Genomic DNA, 15,042 nt, shown 5'->3' on the forward strand with positions numbered 1-15,042 from the left:
GTAGTTGTACTAGTAGCGGGAATATTTATTTGTAAATTAATTATAAGTCATTTATAGAGAGCCTTTACGTTTTATTTTGGTCGGGGGAATTTCTACTTAAATCATAAATTTACTGGAAATAGTGCCAGTTGCCCAGTTCTATATCAGTAGTTGTACTGATTTTGGTCTTAGATCTATGTCCCGAGGGTTGAGACTTGTGAATTTCAAACTGTTATTTATTTTCGCTGTTCATGTATTACTGAATAAAATTATAAAACTTTACATCGAAGTTTTTGTTCTCAACACAAGGCAGGCGTTCCGAAGCGTTACAGAGAGAAGACCCAGAGACCACGAAAAATAAACTTTTCCCCAAAAAAATCCAAATGTGTGAATGTGGTGCTTCTTTGTCCTTTTTAAATTGTCTGTATATATGTAGCGGCGATAGCTCAGTAAGTTGGGGTACCTGTTCAGTGCACTTGAAGCAAAAAGTTTTTGGTTCGAGCCTGGCATGGGGCGTTATTTTTTTTCCATGCAAACAACCATTTATTTTGTCAGTTACGTTTTATGTACTGATGTATTAAAATTTTGAATTTGATAAATTTTGGTTCCGTTTGGTTCTCGAGCAAAATCAATTCTAATCTTCTATTCTATAGTATACATGTACACGTATCATGCATCTATGCATTATATATATTAGATGTTTATTTTTTTTTTGTGAAACATTACTATGTTATAATACCCCCTAGGAAAAACGTACATAAATGTTACAATTTCACAATGTCTTTCAAACTGAGTGAAAAAAAACCTATGTACGTGTTTGTAAAATCTGACCAGCTATGTTTAGCCAACCAAATCATGGACATTTAAACCATAAATGTTTCGTACAAATGATTCCTGCAGATCACTCACCAAATGCGCCCATCTTCTTTGCAACAAAAAATTCTGACATCAAAGTTGCAGCTCATATTGCTTTAATATGTAAACATTTGATATTTTTTTTAAATTTATTAATATGACTAATAATAGCATTGCTGTTCTTGAGAGGAGAGTTTTTAAAAGAAATATAATTGATGTTAAAATTTGACCTCCTGTTGTGTCCTATCCTACCCTTGGGTCATATATGATATGATATGAACATAAGTATTCGAATCTACAGCATGTAGTGAATACTAGTGATGTTCTCACACATTAAGGTTTATCTTTTCTGATTTAGTGGCTCTAGAGATGAAGATTTTTTAATGATGATAACATATAGTTTAATAAACAAGTTCTAAACTGTCTCCCTTGAAAGAGGGCATCATAGTTCCTTTGATTAAGCTTAAATCTCAACCAGAATGCTGTAGGAAATTAGGCTGGACTGAGGACATCGGCCTGGATAGCTCAGTGGTTAGAGCACCTGACTAGAAATACAGGGGTCCCGGGTTCGATTCCCGGTCCAGCCATATGTTTTCAATATATATGTATTTATGAATTTTCAAAGTATGTTTACTCATTCCTCCTTTCCATACTACAATGCTTTTTAGAATGTCTGCTTGAAATTGGTTCAGCGGTTCTTATTTACGAAAAAGTAAAATATGTGATAATTAAGTTTATAAACAACATATGCCAGACAATCTTCAGTCAGAAAAGCTGACTCTTGAGCCTTGGCCTCAGGTGAGCTAATCTCAGCGAGATGGGTAGAGACTATTGACGTCAGACCAAAATTTCAGTCTCTACCCATCTCGCTGAGATTACAGGTGAGCTAGAAAGCTATATACTTCTATAAAACCATTAGCATGATTAGTGATCAGTTTTATACATTACCCCCCTTGTAAAAGTTTTTTCCCTGTTAACATTTATTCATTTATTTCGCTATATACAAAATTACTTACCATCTTTCTTTGCAAATGATACTGAACTTATATGAAATGTTCTACTATGTGCAAAAGAAAAACTTTTACAAAAAGCAAACGATTTAGACAATCTGAGTGTCATTCTTGGATGTTTGGGTAATTGCGGTGTCATATGAGTTTTTGTCCCATGTAGTTTAGCCTGGTTTACAATTATTGTATTACATTTTGTGACGTATAAATTTCATACAAATTTTAAAGACATAGGGAAAATATTTAAACACAATATTTCGGTATAAAAAATATTAATTTTAGCTAAAGAAATTTAGGTTTAAACACATTGAAGTTGTAAATTCACATTTGATAACGACTAGAAAATTACACTTGACACCGTTAACCTCGTTCTAAATTCAAGATGTCAGCGCCCATTGTGAATGCATCCCTCCCACATGATTTAAAACCACTAGAAAACCATCGTTGGTGTGTGTCATGGTATAATACTCGAAGAAATTATAGATCGTTCTATTTTAAGTCCATATTTTATCTTGTTTCTTGAAAATTATATTGTTGAGAGATGTTTATAAAGAATCATTAGGTGACCAAGATGTAAAGTTGATCCAAAATTCCTCTGACTTAACACCCCTAGCACATACCATAATACGAAAGCGGGGGATAGAGCCAGGGGAATCTCTGGGTAGTGAAAAGTTGTCACTTCTGAGGTAAATCTCCCCTCCTGTTTGAAATTGTTTGTTCCAGTTTCAGGTTGTTTCAGTGTTTATTTAGTTGCTATCCCCAGGTGTTTCATCTTGAATTATTTTGGGCAAAATTATTTACAATGTAATTAATTTTGGAACAATGTAATAAACATGCTCTATTTGATATGTTAAGAAAAAGTTTGAATTTTTGCTGTGAAATTCTAGTGAAAGAAGCATTCTGTCTGATTAAATCCGAGTGCAATATAACATATGGCTGCTTAGTCTTACGGATAGCAATTTTACCCTGCTGATTGACATATTATTAAACAAAAAACCTTGATTTTGATTTGAATATCTTCTTTTATACTTAGGTAACAATGGAGCATAAGCAGCTGGTGAGGAAAAATACAGACATTACAACACAGAAATGTAAAGTTGACATACCTACTCTCAAAAAACTTGGGATTAAGCCAGGATCTTTTGCAGCCATTTCATTGGATAACACTGAATTCATCTGTCAAGTTTGGCCAATGCCTCACTTATCAGGAACTGGGATAGAAGTCGGCACTGCAGTGACAAGGCCAACTAAAGGGAAGACAGGGAAGTCCTGTACAATTAAAAGACTGGATGTTGTACCAGGGAAAAGTGTTGGTGTGAGCATTGTAGTGACAAAGGCACAAGATGTTAAATTTTACAGAAAAATGAAGACAGAATGTATCCACAAGTTAGAAGATATCTGTAGGGGGCTGTTATATAAGATCTGTGTATCTTCTAAGGCTGTTGTGGATAAGGAGACTTGTATGCTGGCAAAATTACATGGGATCTCCTTTATTGTGATAGACAGTGTATGTGATTGGGATTATTGTATTGTTGACAATACCACGACTATATCTGTGAATGATATACAGAGTAGAGAACATTACGTGCAAAAACAGACCATTGCTCAGACCACTCCTTTAGGAGGCTTAGATAAAGTTGAGGAGGAGTTGATGGAATTTCTCTCTGCATCATTCAGTGTAAAATCTAATACAAACAACATCTTGAGGCTCCCCAGGGGAGTTCTTCTTCGGGGCCCACCAGGAACAGGGAAGACTTCTCTTGTCAAACACATCTGTAACAAATGTAATGCTTTCCTAATCTCCATTAATGGACCGGAAGTGTTTGGGTCACGTCCTGGGGAAACAGAGGAGAATATAAAAAGTGTGTTTGAGAAAGCCTTCCTCATGAGTGAGGAGGGCCCTTGTGTTATTTTCCTGGATGAGATTGATTCCGTTTGTCCGAAGAGATGGGACTCTGACGATACCAATAATACCCGATCAACTAGTGTGTTTCTGAATTACCTAGACAGAATCAGTGACTGTACAAACTTGGCTGTGATTGGGGCCACAAACAGACCAGCGGCTCTTGACCCGAGTGTGCGGAGACCAGGAAGGCTGGATAAAGAGGTCAGAAGTTGATTAATCTTTGTATACATTTATGTATACGGGATGTTTATCATCATAAAAGTCAAAGGGAACAAATACTGTAGATCACTAATTTTTCGTGACACCTTATTTTCGCGAGAGAGTCATTGATTCTTTATAAGCGAGACATAATTTTCACGAATTGCTAATATTTCTCTAAATAATCTTAAAGAATACTATTATACGCGAGAATGAAATTTTCGCGTGCTCACTGCCTCGCGTAATTACGCAAAAATAAAGTTCTCGTGAATAAATAGTGATTTACAGTAAAGTGAAGCACTGGAATTTGAAATTTAGTTAAAAATTTATGATAAGACTGTATTGAATATTCTTCAATAACAATGTAAACTGAGGGGGTTTTGTTGAACATTTCCTGAAAAATTGGTATAAAATATACATGTACTTGTATAAAAATAAAAAAAAAAACTTCACTGTTTTTTAACCTTTAGTTGAAAGTTTCAATTTCCAATTTAAAAATTATTTTAAACTTTTCAGATTATGATAAATGTTCCTACACTTAGTCAGAGGAGAGAAATCTTGAGACAGCAGTGTTCTGGATTAAGAGCTGATCCAGGACTGGATCTGAATGAGATAGCCAAGATGACCAATGGATATGTAGGAGCTGACCTGATGTCTCTCTGCCATGAAGCAGCATTTGGAGCCATGAGCTCTCTTCATTCAGATTCCACAGATGATAAGGTAAACATGAAATTAAATTTAAAAGTAACATCAAAATCTGATTTGTGTCTTTTTTCATAGACTTATCAACTGAATTTCAGAAATCTTACTTTTAGGTAGTTGACACTCCATTGATAACAACAGAACACTTTAAAGAAGCTCTCAGGAAAGTGATGCCTTCCACCCAGAAGGGGTCTCCATGCACCACTGATTTTGACCCGGTACACTGGGAGGATATCGGAGGTCTGGAGGAAGTGAAACTGAAAATTCAGCAGGTTAGAATTTACTAAACATGCTAAAAATACATTCTGATTTGAAATCAAGATTTTTCTTTTTTATCATGATTCAACTCTGTAAATCTATGACCATTCCCAGGTCAAATAACAAGTAAAACTGGTCATTTCGTTCCCCTTACGTTTTCCTATTTTAAAAATATCATTTATTTGATATGCAGTACACTGTATTGAAATTAATTCACTTGGTTATGGTATGTAAATGTATCACAATTGTAATTACATTTATTTAGGACTTAAAATGTTTTAGGCAGTGGAGTGGCCCATAAAACACCCAGAGGCCTTTCGTCGTATGGGCCTACCAAGCCCACGTGGCGTTCTGTTGTATGGGCCCCCAGGATGTTGTAAGACCACACTGGTTAAGGCAGTGGCCACCTCATCTAATGCCACATTCCTGTCCATTAGTGGTGCCCAGCTGTTCTCTCCCTTTGTTGGGGACTCGGAGAAACTCATCTCAGAGGTATTTTGAACAAAGACGTTAGATATGTTGTGATAATGTGATTCTACAATTTATCATCTTTTGGAATCAGGAATGGTTGCTCTATTTAGCCTTTAATACAAGACAAGATTTTAGAACTAGATTAATTTTGATTCGTTATAAATACATTTCCATCATGAATCAAGGTGAATTATTATCTTATATCAAATAAAATAAATTTATGTAAATTCTTAACTGGAATTTCAGTGATGCTTAAAAGAGAGTATTTAAAGAATAACTTAGCTTTATAGTAACATATCAATTCTAAAAAGCTTTGAAAATTAAAGAGCATTCTCTCTCTTTAACAAAATTAGGTATTCCAAAGAGCCCGTGCAGGTGCCCCTTCTCTCATTTTCTTGGATGAGATAGACTCCATCATTGGCAAGCGGTCTGATGGGACATCACAACGTGGGGTCCAAGAGAGGGTACTGTCTACATTACTCAATGAGATGGATGGAATTGGAATCAGATTGGATGAGAAAACAGATTCTCAAACAGGAGAGGTATAAATCTGACATCTCTGTGGTGGCTATAAATATTTGAGTGGTGGATAAAAATATCCCAGTGATGAGCATACTTGTCCATGGGAATGCTTGTAGATATAAAAATCACAATGCTTTATGTGCTTTAATTCTTATGGAAATTTGATATTTTAATTAGCAATGGACTTAAGGCATTATATATTAATAAAACAAGCCTCAGATGAGAGATGACAAAAGATTGACCTCTAACTATTTTGCAACTTAATTTTTACAACTTGATCCTTCATACTGGCATACAATTTTCAGTCAACTGGGTAAGTGAGGAGAGTGATAAAAATATTTTGAGATTTCATTTTTCCATGAAATCTGAAAAAACTCATTAAAATTAGCAGTTTTTTGCCAGGTATTGAAAAAGATTTTATGAAAATTTCAGGATGGATCAGTCATAGACCTAGCCAATAAGAGTGTGCTGGTAGTAGCTGCTACAAATCGACAGGACATGTTGGATGAGGCTCTTACCAGACCTGGCAGATTTGACAGATCAGTGTTTGTACCCCCACCAGATGTACAGGTACTGATGCATGTTTTTTAGCTCACCTTAGCCAGAGGCTCAAGTGACCTTTCTGATCAAAAAGTGTCCAGTGACCATCTGTCGTCGGCTGTGAACTTTTCGTATTTTTGATTTTTTTCTCAAGAACCACTTGGCATGATTGGGTAAAGGTAATTTAATTTTTGTCACAGAAACTGTTACACCCTCTTTAAATGAGATCCTGTTGACATTAAATCTGTATTTATATAGGCACGTACAATTATTTTGTTGTTCAATCTGTATTTTGTTCTTTACAGGGTAGGCTAGAAATTCTTAAGATCTGCACAAAAAGTATGCCAATGAAAGATGCCGATTTGTCTGAGCTTGCCGCAAAGACTGAGAACTACACAGGAGCAGATCTAAAAAATCTCTGCCAGGAGGTATACTACAAGTACACGTTTAAACATTGAAAGAATTTGTATATTTATATAATAAAATATAGACTCATTTGATTGAAAGAAAAATTGGTAGAGTTGCAGAATGGTTTTGCAAAATCTCTGCCTAGAGGTACACTACAAGTACACGTTTAAACATTGAAAGAATTTGCATATTGATATTTAAAACATAGACCCATTTGATTGAAAAAAATATTGGTCAAGTTGCAAAATGGTTTTGCAATATATCACTGTCAGACAATAACATTATGTGACTTCTATTGACAGGCTGCCTTGCTAGCATTGACAGAGAACTTATCATCAGATATCATCACAGAGGAGCACCTGAAAACAGCCTTGTCTATAGTGAAGCCCTCAATTACTCCCTCACTACTTGCAAAATACAAACACTGCCCAAAGGAGAAAAAACTTTTTGTCTTGTGACAAAAGAACTTGAAATATTTTTTTCTTTCCTCAATAAAGTAATCTCTTTTTAAAGTACTCGTCTTTCAACTTGTATGAGTCATTGGTGCCCATTAGTTTAAAATTAGACCAAAAGTGTTCATCATCTTTATTTAAAAAGTAATTGATTCCAATTTCTTCAAATTGTAGTTCAAGGACTGCCAAAGGTGTATCATATGGGATTTATATTAAGAACAAAATGTGCATTTAGCTGTTTCATCAACCTACAAAGGATCTGTGTTTGTCTCCATTTGTACTGAGTTCTTCTAGGTAGCTATACCGTAAATCTGGAAATTTTTACGTCAATTTTATTTTGCGAATTCGGGTCAAAATGCTGTTGATTAATTTTTACGTTTCAAAATTTTGCGAATGACCACTGTTTTGTTTACATTTTCTTATTGGTAATTTATTTTTTAGAAAAATATTTTTGCGAATGCAATGAACTCGCAAATTTGCTAAAAATTTATCTACAGCAAAAATTTCCAGATTTACGGTATGCAGGGCCCCAGACCAACTACGGTTAATTACACTTCTCAATTAAAAGAAAATCTTATAATCTTCTTTAGAAGCTATCTTTATCAGAACTTTGTATTGAGAGTTGGTTCTAAACTTCTAATAACGTCTTACTATGGCTGGGATGCAGCCACAGGAAGGATTTCTAGTTTTGCATTGGAAATGGACAGTGACTGATCAGCAATATTGAAAAAAGATCAACTTGAAATCTAGAATGTTTGAATATAATTTTGGATAAGGAAATCTCCATTTGAATCTGTGGCTCTAGGCATGGGAACCAATTTTATTATAGGCTCACCGGAGCCGAAGGCTCAAGTGAGCTTATCTGATCAAAATTTTTCTGTTGTCTGTCGTTTGTAAACTTTTCACATTTTCATCTTCTTCTCAAAAATCACTGGGCCAATTTCAACCAAACTTGGCACAAAGTATCTTTGGGTGAAGGGGATTCAAGTTTATTCAAATGAAGGGCCAAGCCCTCTTCCAAGGGGAGATAATGCTGCATTAATGAAAAATTAATGGCATCTTTTAAAAATCTTCTTCTCCAGAACCACTAGGTCAGGAAAGATGAAACACATGTGGAAGCATCTTCAGGTAGCGTAGATTCAAGTTTGTTCAAATCATGACCCCCAGGGGTAGGGCAGGGCCACAATGGCTGATCAAAGGTTTACTTAGGAATATATGTAGATGGGAAAAATCTTAAAAAATCTTCCTCTCCAGAACCACTGGACTGGGAAAGACTAAGCTCATGTAGAAGCATCCTCAAGTAATGTAGATTCAAATTTGTTCAAATCTTGACCCCCTTGGGTAGGGCAGGGCCACACTGGCTGATCAAAGTTTTACATACTAGGAATATATAGAAAAATCTTCTTCTCCACAACCACTGGGCCAGGAAAGATGAAACTCATGTGGAAGCATCCTCGGGTAGTGTAGATTCAAGTTTCTTGAAATCATGATCCCATGGGGTAGGGTGGGGCCACAATGGCTGATCAAAGTTTACCATAGGAATATATAGGAAATTTTTTTAAAAATCTTCTTCTCCAGAACCATTGGACCAGGAAAGATGAAACTCATGTAGAAACATCCTCAGGTAGTGTAGAATCAAGCTTGTTCAAATAATGACCACTGGGTTAGGGCGGGGCCACAATAGCTGATCAAAGTTTTACACAGAAATATATAGGAAAAATCGTCTTCTCAAGATCAGCAAAGCTATGATTGGGGATATTAATATGGAAACATCCTCAGTTAGAGTTAATTCAAGTTTGTTCCTATCATGACCCCTGGGGGTAAGGTCGGGCCATAATGGGCAATCAAATCTCTACATAGAAATATATAGGAAAAATCTTTAAAACTTTTCTTCTCAAGTATGGCAAAATTATACATGTATGCTTTATTGATATAGTGAAATTCTCAAGTAATAAAAAATTCAAATCCCCCTCCCCCAACAAGTAAACTTTTCAATACTGAGCTGATTTGTGTTTTTTAACTAACCCATGCGCTCAGGTGAGCCATGTGGCCCATGGGCCTCTTGTTTAAAGTAGCGACTGTATACAGGGTAATTTTCGCCCATTGTATTTTTGCCCTTTCTCAATTGCAAACAATTTTGCCCCATTTTAAATTCACTCAGATACAGCTGTGCTAAAGAGTTAATAATGTCTTCTTCAAATTTGATCCATTTTAAAACTGACCCATATGATGCGAATGAGAGTTAAGAATAAAATGGAAGCAAAAATTTCCCAGTACCATATACAGTAATTGCATTGGTAAATCAGCCTTATCTATAAGATACAATTAAAAAAAAGATGCAAAATAAAGATTTCAAAAGTTTATTATCAGGTGATAATGATTATAACTTAATGAAATAACAACAAGCATCAATATTATATACAATATGACAAATTTATGGGCAAGGCAGAACAAAACAGTCAACAAGCATTGTAACATCAAACCAAGCACCAAAAGAAAACCCTCTAGATTCTTTTGTACCAAAATGCATCAACATCTTAATTATTGCCAATTTATTTTCAACATTTTATACTTTTACATGTTTTACAAAGAGCAAAATAAATTCAGTTGGATTGGCACTATTTCATTATTATTTGGCTATTTTACATTATTGAAAACCTGTTTTAATAGATTTTTTTACACAAAACCTTGATGTGTAAATGGTACATGTTTAACTTCTCTACAATCGATATCTTCTGGTTAAAGTTACATGTATCAGAAACAAGGTATAAACATTCCAAACACAAAACCTCTCTTGCCCACTGTAATCCAACTTTCTTTTATTCATACCTACAAATTTAACTATGGATACAAATGGCACAGACTTGAGAAAAAAGCTTTGAAATTGCTAGAAATGTGTTTCACATTTTCAATTGCAATAAAAGTTGGTAAACATTTTAAAATTCTTGAAAGCTAATTTCTACTTCTAAATGGAAAATCTGGATCTACAGATAAAGCATTTATTATTTACAAAAACTGTGATTGAAAATTTCAATATCAAAGAAATATTCTGGAGTATTGTATACATCAGGGTGCTGTTTCCAGCTCTACATAAAATGTCAAACTTGGACTACTACACACTACCAAGTTAATCTACATTAAGGATGAACTCGATCATGTGGATTAATTAAATTTACTTCATCCATGCTTAGTTAACCCATGATCAAACAGGAATCAAGAATTATGACTCATTACTGTAGATTCCTAGATATACACGTGGAATTAGTTATCACATAATTTCGTGAGGAGCACAGCACGCGAAATAAAATTACTCGCCTTTATTTTTATGGTGCTGAAATCTATGTAAAATCTTTTGATCGAAAGTCCATTCGCGAATTATTATTCTCGCTATTTGCCGTTGAAGAGCCCAATCGCGATAATAAGTACTCACGAAAAATAAGGAATCTACAGTATTTCACAATTTACACGTAGAATAGTTCTCATAATTAGCCAAAAATGGGAGGAAAAAAATTACAGCAAATAGAACTTCTTGGCACAATTATTATACAGCATCAATTTAATCAAGAAGTATAAGTTAAAATGTGCCTAAATGTGATGTACCTAAAAACTTATCTAATATTGAGGAACAGAAAATGTTTAATTAGCATTTAGCAGCAAACTAACTGATATGAAATACAATAATACCCTGTAAAACAAATCTCCTATTTTAATCCTTTAAGAATATGATAAACAATTTGGTTTATAGGGAGAGGGCGAAATAAGTTTTGAGAACTTGTGCCCAATCCCATTGTATATGTATATTACAATAAAATATGTTCAAAGCCAACAATTTGGTTAAAACCTGATCTATAGTTAATACATGTATTTCATAATTCTGAAAGAAATTTTAAGCTATGATTTGGCACAACACAAAAAAGATAAACAAGTTTAATACCTGGTATACAATCTACTATCCTACATGAATATATATCCAAGTAAAAGTCAATGTGATATTACATGCACATGTATAGAGATAGATCGATTCATCATCATCTAATACTAACATTATTTTTTAATAAAAGTCATCTTCAATATTATGGCTAGATCACAATAAAAATGTAAGACATTGCAACAATATCACTAACATTTCTTAATTTGTTGATTTCTTATTTTGTTTGCATCAAAATTTTAAGAAAAATCACCCATCCCTTAAACATAGAATTTATTTATCTATATTCCATAGATATTTCAGCCATAGCAAATACTGAAAATTTAGCCAAATTAAATTTTATCTCCTAATTATGCATTTATAATAATCCAAATGCAACTTAAAACAACAATGGCACATTAAAATATATCATTTTAACTTTGATTTGAGATTTTTTTCATGCTTCTTACATGATATATCCATGATTTGTATGAAAAAGCTAACTAGCTAAAATTTCTGGATTTTGTACACCTAATAGTATAAGGAATGTTTTTTTTTATAATAAAGTTAAAATTTCATTGACTGTTGAATTGACTGAAAAATCTTGAATGAAAAATAAAGCTTCGGTTTTCTATCAAAATGTCAAGCAACAAAAAAAAAAAAAAAAAAATCAAAAGAAATACAGAGAGTAAGTTCTGGGGATAAAAAGCTAAAAGCACATGAAAGTCTGGATAGAATGAAATGTCTATTCATAAACCAGAGTTTATAATGGTATTCATAAACATGCTTTGAAAATTCTTAACATCAACAGGGAAACAAATTGGCATAACAGAAAATTAAAATAAATAATAAACGGACATATTTGCAATAGAATACTTAAAAGAAATAATTGATAAACATGATCGATAAATTGTGATACTTAAAACAACCTTTGAATTAAAAAAAATGATACATCTGAATGCCTTATACTGTGAACTTTTTAAATCCTAAAGCGAATTTTCTAAAATTTTACTTATGTCTGAAATTTTTCTCTAATCAAAATGCCCACTGATCACTTTAAAAATTTTTGGCTTCAATAAATATCAATAAATCATTAAATGCCCACCTTATGTTCCTAAAACCTGTTGTTCAAGTGTTTACAAAACATTTTTCACATGTTAAAAAAATTCTCAATATAAAGCAAAAAAAGTGCACTGATTGAAAAGTTCCAACAAGCACACATTATATCACAGGACTAGACCCAGTATTGACTATCCTTCAACACAGGAGCCGAGGTTCGACAATACTGTAAAAGTTCCGGATCATCCATCACCGACCAATCAAACAAGTCCACACTCGATCGAGACACGATGGAATCCCTTAAATTGAGGTCACCCAAGGGTGTGACCTTGCACTCTGGTACTGTAGCACTAACCTCTGTTTGGTTCTGGGAAGTTGCTCCGACATTACTGTACTCGTGAGAATCGGAAATACTGTCCTCGGAGACATTCCTTCTTACTACGGGAACATTGTAGTAATTGTGGTGTTCATACACTAAAGAATGCTCATCATCGGATGCATTTTCGTTGGGTTCAATGTGAACATGTGGTTGATTTAGCGGAATAGGACCAGATATTTCTGGTCGTAACCGGTTTTTATGCATGTCTGAAGGGGGAGTATAATTATGATATCTTCGCTTTCTCCACAAAAGATACACTATAATCACTCCTAAAATTACGATCACGCACAGAGGAATGAGGATGGCTAGAATGAGAACAAAATCATTTCTAACACTAGGGCTCACTACTTCACGAGTTCCAACACCATCCACATTTGAACCATTGATTCCACTACTGTGTGGAAGGTTAAACACTAGTTGACCCAGAGCAGGCTGGACCCCTCTGGCCGTCAGCAAGTAGGTCATCCTATCTTCTGATTGTCCACGAACAGGTCGGCTGAAAATATAGAATATTTTTCTGTTTTCAATGTCTCTGTGGGTAAACTCCTCCACTGGCATGTAGCCTGACTGTACATCTCTCTTTCTACGAACAACACTTACTATGATGCCATATTTTGGTTGGTGTATAATTTTATAATGTGGAATACTTCCTGTTACATTAGCTAGTCCCCTTGCATCAAGACTTTGCAATGTTATAGCTGTTTGGTTCCCTTTGGATAGTGGTACTGGTTTTTGTTTGACAAATGGTTTGACAGATACTGAGATCAGTTTGTTTCTTATTATGAAATCGGATCCTTGGTAGGAAATGTCACAGAAAAATCTGTCATTTGGGAAGTTGAGATCATTCTGGACGTACATGACTTCGTGGTCATTATCAATATCCAGTTGTGTAAATGTGGTCACCGGATAGGTTTTGAGATAGATTTGTCCATGAGTTGGAGGCCTGGTAATGGTGTACACTATTTTCTCCCTCTCTCCATTGGTTCTAATATCTAGCTGACTTCTGGTAATGTACACAGACGTCGAAGCTTGAGGAATGTTAATTGTTGCATTGGTAATGATTTCCAAGGTCAAGGACACAACACTCACTGCTACAGTCACGGACTTCCTGGGGAATTTCCCATCAGTTATTTTTAGTTCCAGGAAAGATGGAAGGGGTGGTCCTTTCTGAGTGAAAATGATATCACCATCATCTACATCTTTCTGTGTGAAGGTTTTAATTAATCTCTGAGGGTCAGCTTGGAAGGATAAAATCCCATTGTTTGGTTGAGTTTGGACTTCATACCAGAGTCTTTCGGGTGGAGAGTCTTTATCTACCATCTTTAGAACCCTAGCATCGACAACCGTACTAGCTCCCTCTGTAACCTCTAGCACTGGATTGTCTGGTACAAAATAAAATGGTTCATCATTCACTGGGTTAATCTCAATGGGAAAGGTTTCTTCCAGAATCTGGATTTCTTCACTTGATCCATATTTCATGTCCAAATACACTAGAAAACTGAAACTATCATTCCTGCTCTCTGAATCATCATGGCGGTAGACAATTCTGTTCAAGTTGATGTTCTCCTGGGTAAAGTTGCTGAATTCTCTCAGAGCAATTCCTCCTCTCCAGGTCAAAGTGCCGTGTTTAGGAACTGTCACTAAGGAGTACATAGCAGACACATTCTTACCGGAAGCTTTCAACTGACTCACGTAAGTGGAAATATTCAGGTTTGAGTTGGACAGAATTTTTTGATCCCCTTCAGCCAATGTCAGTTTCTGTACCCGGATTTTGCCGCGGTTGCTCTGACTGCTGTAGGGTATCGCAATGTTAAACACCTGGTTCTTAACAGTCTCTGCATAAACTGTGTTCACTTCAAAAACAAATTTGTCTGTGTCCTCAATGATGGATAGCCTGATGCTTTCATGCTGGTAATAAATCTGCCCTTCATTAATGTCTTTCTGGGTGAAAGAGACGACCGGTACCACACGGTGGTTAATCCTAGTGATGAGCCGACCTTTTTCTGGTTTTACCGACACGTGGTAAGTAATGTCCTTGGTCTGGTTTGGATTGTTGGTTCGGCTCAGAAGGTGGTCCGTGGTGATCCTCTGTATCTGCTCTGGGTATACCTGGAGCGGTTTATTGTTGACGACCGAGAGGACCAGTTTCCGGGCGGTGACAAGGAACTGCATTCGGTTGGCATTGCTGTTTTGACCATCGCTAAGGTGGTACCAGAAGCTACCAGAATCACCACCTGCAACCAGACAAAGAAACACTGATATATTACACATACAATTTCATGAAGCTCATTCTGTTAAGTGAATCCTTGCTACTAGGAGTCTCTGATGCAAAGTATCTGTACTGATTTGTTTGTATGATAGTGGATGAGAAACATTTTTATAAAAAGTTTTATTGAAAT

General features: G+C 35.2%; 2 protein-coding genes and 1 non-coding gene across 3 annotated transcripts; 2 read left to right on the forward strand and 1 right to left on the reverse strand.

Annotated features, from left to right (window-relative positions):
- The first annotated feature begins 1,347 nt into the window (after positions 1 to 1,347).
- Trnas-aga (transfer RNA serine (anticodon AGA)) lies at positions 1,348 to 1,421 on the forward strand. Its single transcript has one exon. It is a non-coding gene; the product is annotated as a tRNA-Ser (tRNA).
- An 822-nt stretch (positions 1,422 to 2,243) lies between these two features.
- On the forward strand, positions 2,244 to 7,358 carry LOC134283461 (ATPase family gene 2 protein homolog B-like). The gene is made up of 9 exons (XM_062765917.1): positions 2,244 to 2,300; positions 2,875 to 3,948; positions 4,462 to 4,665; positions 4,761 to 4,919; positions 5,188 to 5,397; positions 5,730 to 5,918; positions 6,331 to 6,468; positions 6,744 to 6,866; positions 7,149 to 7,358. The coding sequence occupies exons 1-9, from the start codon at positions 2,298 to 2,300 to the stop codon at positions 7,302 to 7,304; spliced, it is 2,256 nt and encodes a 751-aa protein (XP_062621901.1). The 5' UTR covers positions 2,244 to 2,297; the 3' UTR covers positions 7,305 to 7,358.
- Positions 7,359 to 12,439: 5,081 nt separating this feature from the next.
- On the reverse strand, positions 12,440 to 14,877 carry LOC134283454 (chondroitin sulfate proteoglycan 4-like; the record flags this gene model as incomplete). Its single annotated transcript, XM_062765906.1, has 1 exon — positions 12,440 to 14,877. A coding segment is annotated over one exon (2,438 nt), but the record flags the coding sequence as incomplete, so codon positions are not given.
- Between the last annotated feature and the right edge of the window lie 165 nt (positions 14,878 to 15,042).

The sequence above is a fragment of the Saccostrea cucullata genome, unplaced genomic scaffold (genome assembly GCF_032062105.1).
Source record: "Saccostrea cucullata isolate Sc308-1 unplaced genomic scaffold, CSIRO_AGI_Scuc_v1 ctg14868, whole genome shotgun sequence".
Taxonomy (NCBI): Eukaryota; Metazoa; Mollusca; class Bivalvia; order Ostreida; family Ostreidae; genus Saccostrea; species Saccostrea cuccullata.

Coding starts and splice junctions, on each gene's coding strand:
- LOC134283461 (XM_062765917.1), top strand. Junction 5,398..5,729: donor CGGAGAAACTCATCTCAGAG/GTATTTTGAACA, acceptor TAACAAAATTAG/GTATTCCAAAGAGCCCGTGC. Junction 6,469..6,743: donor TACCCCCACCAGATGTACAG/GTACTGATGCAT, acceptor TGTTCTTTACAG/GGTAGGCTAGAAATTCTTAA.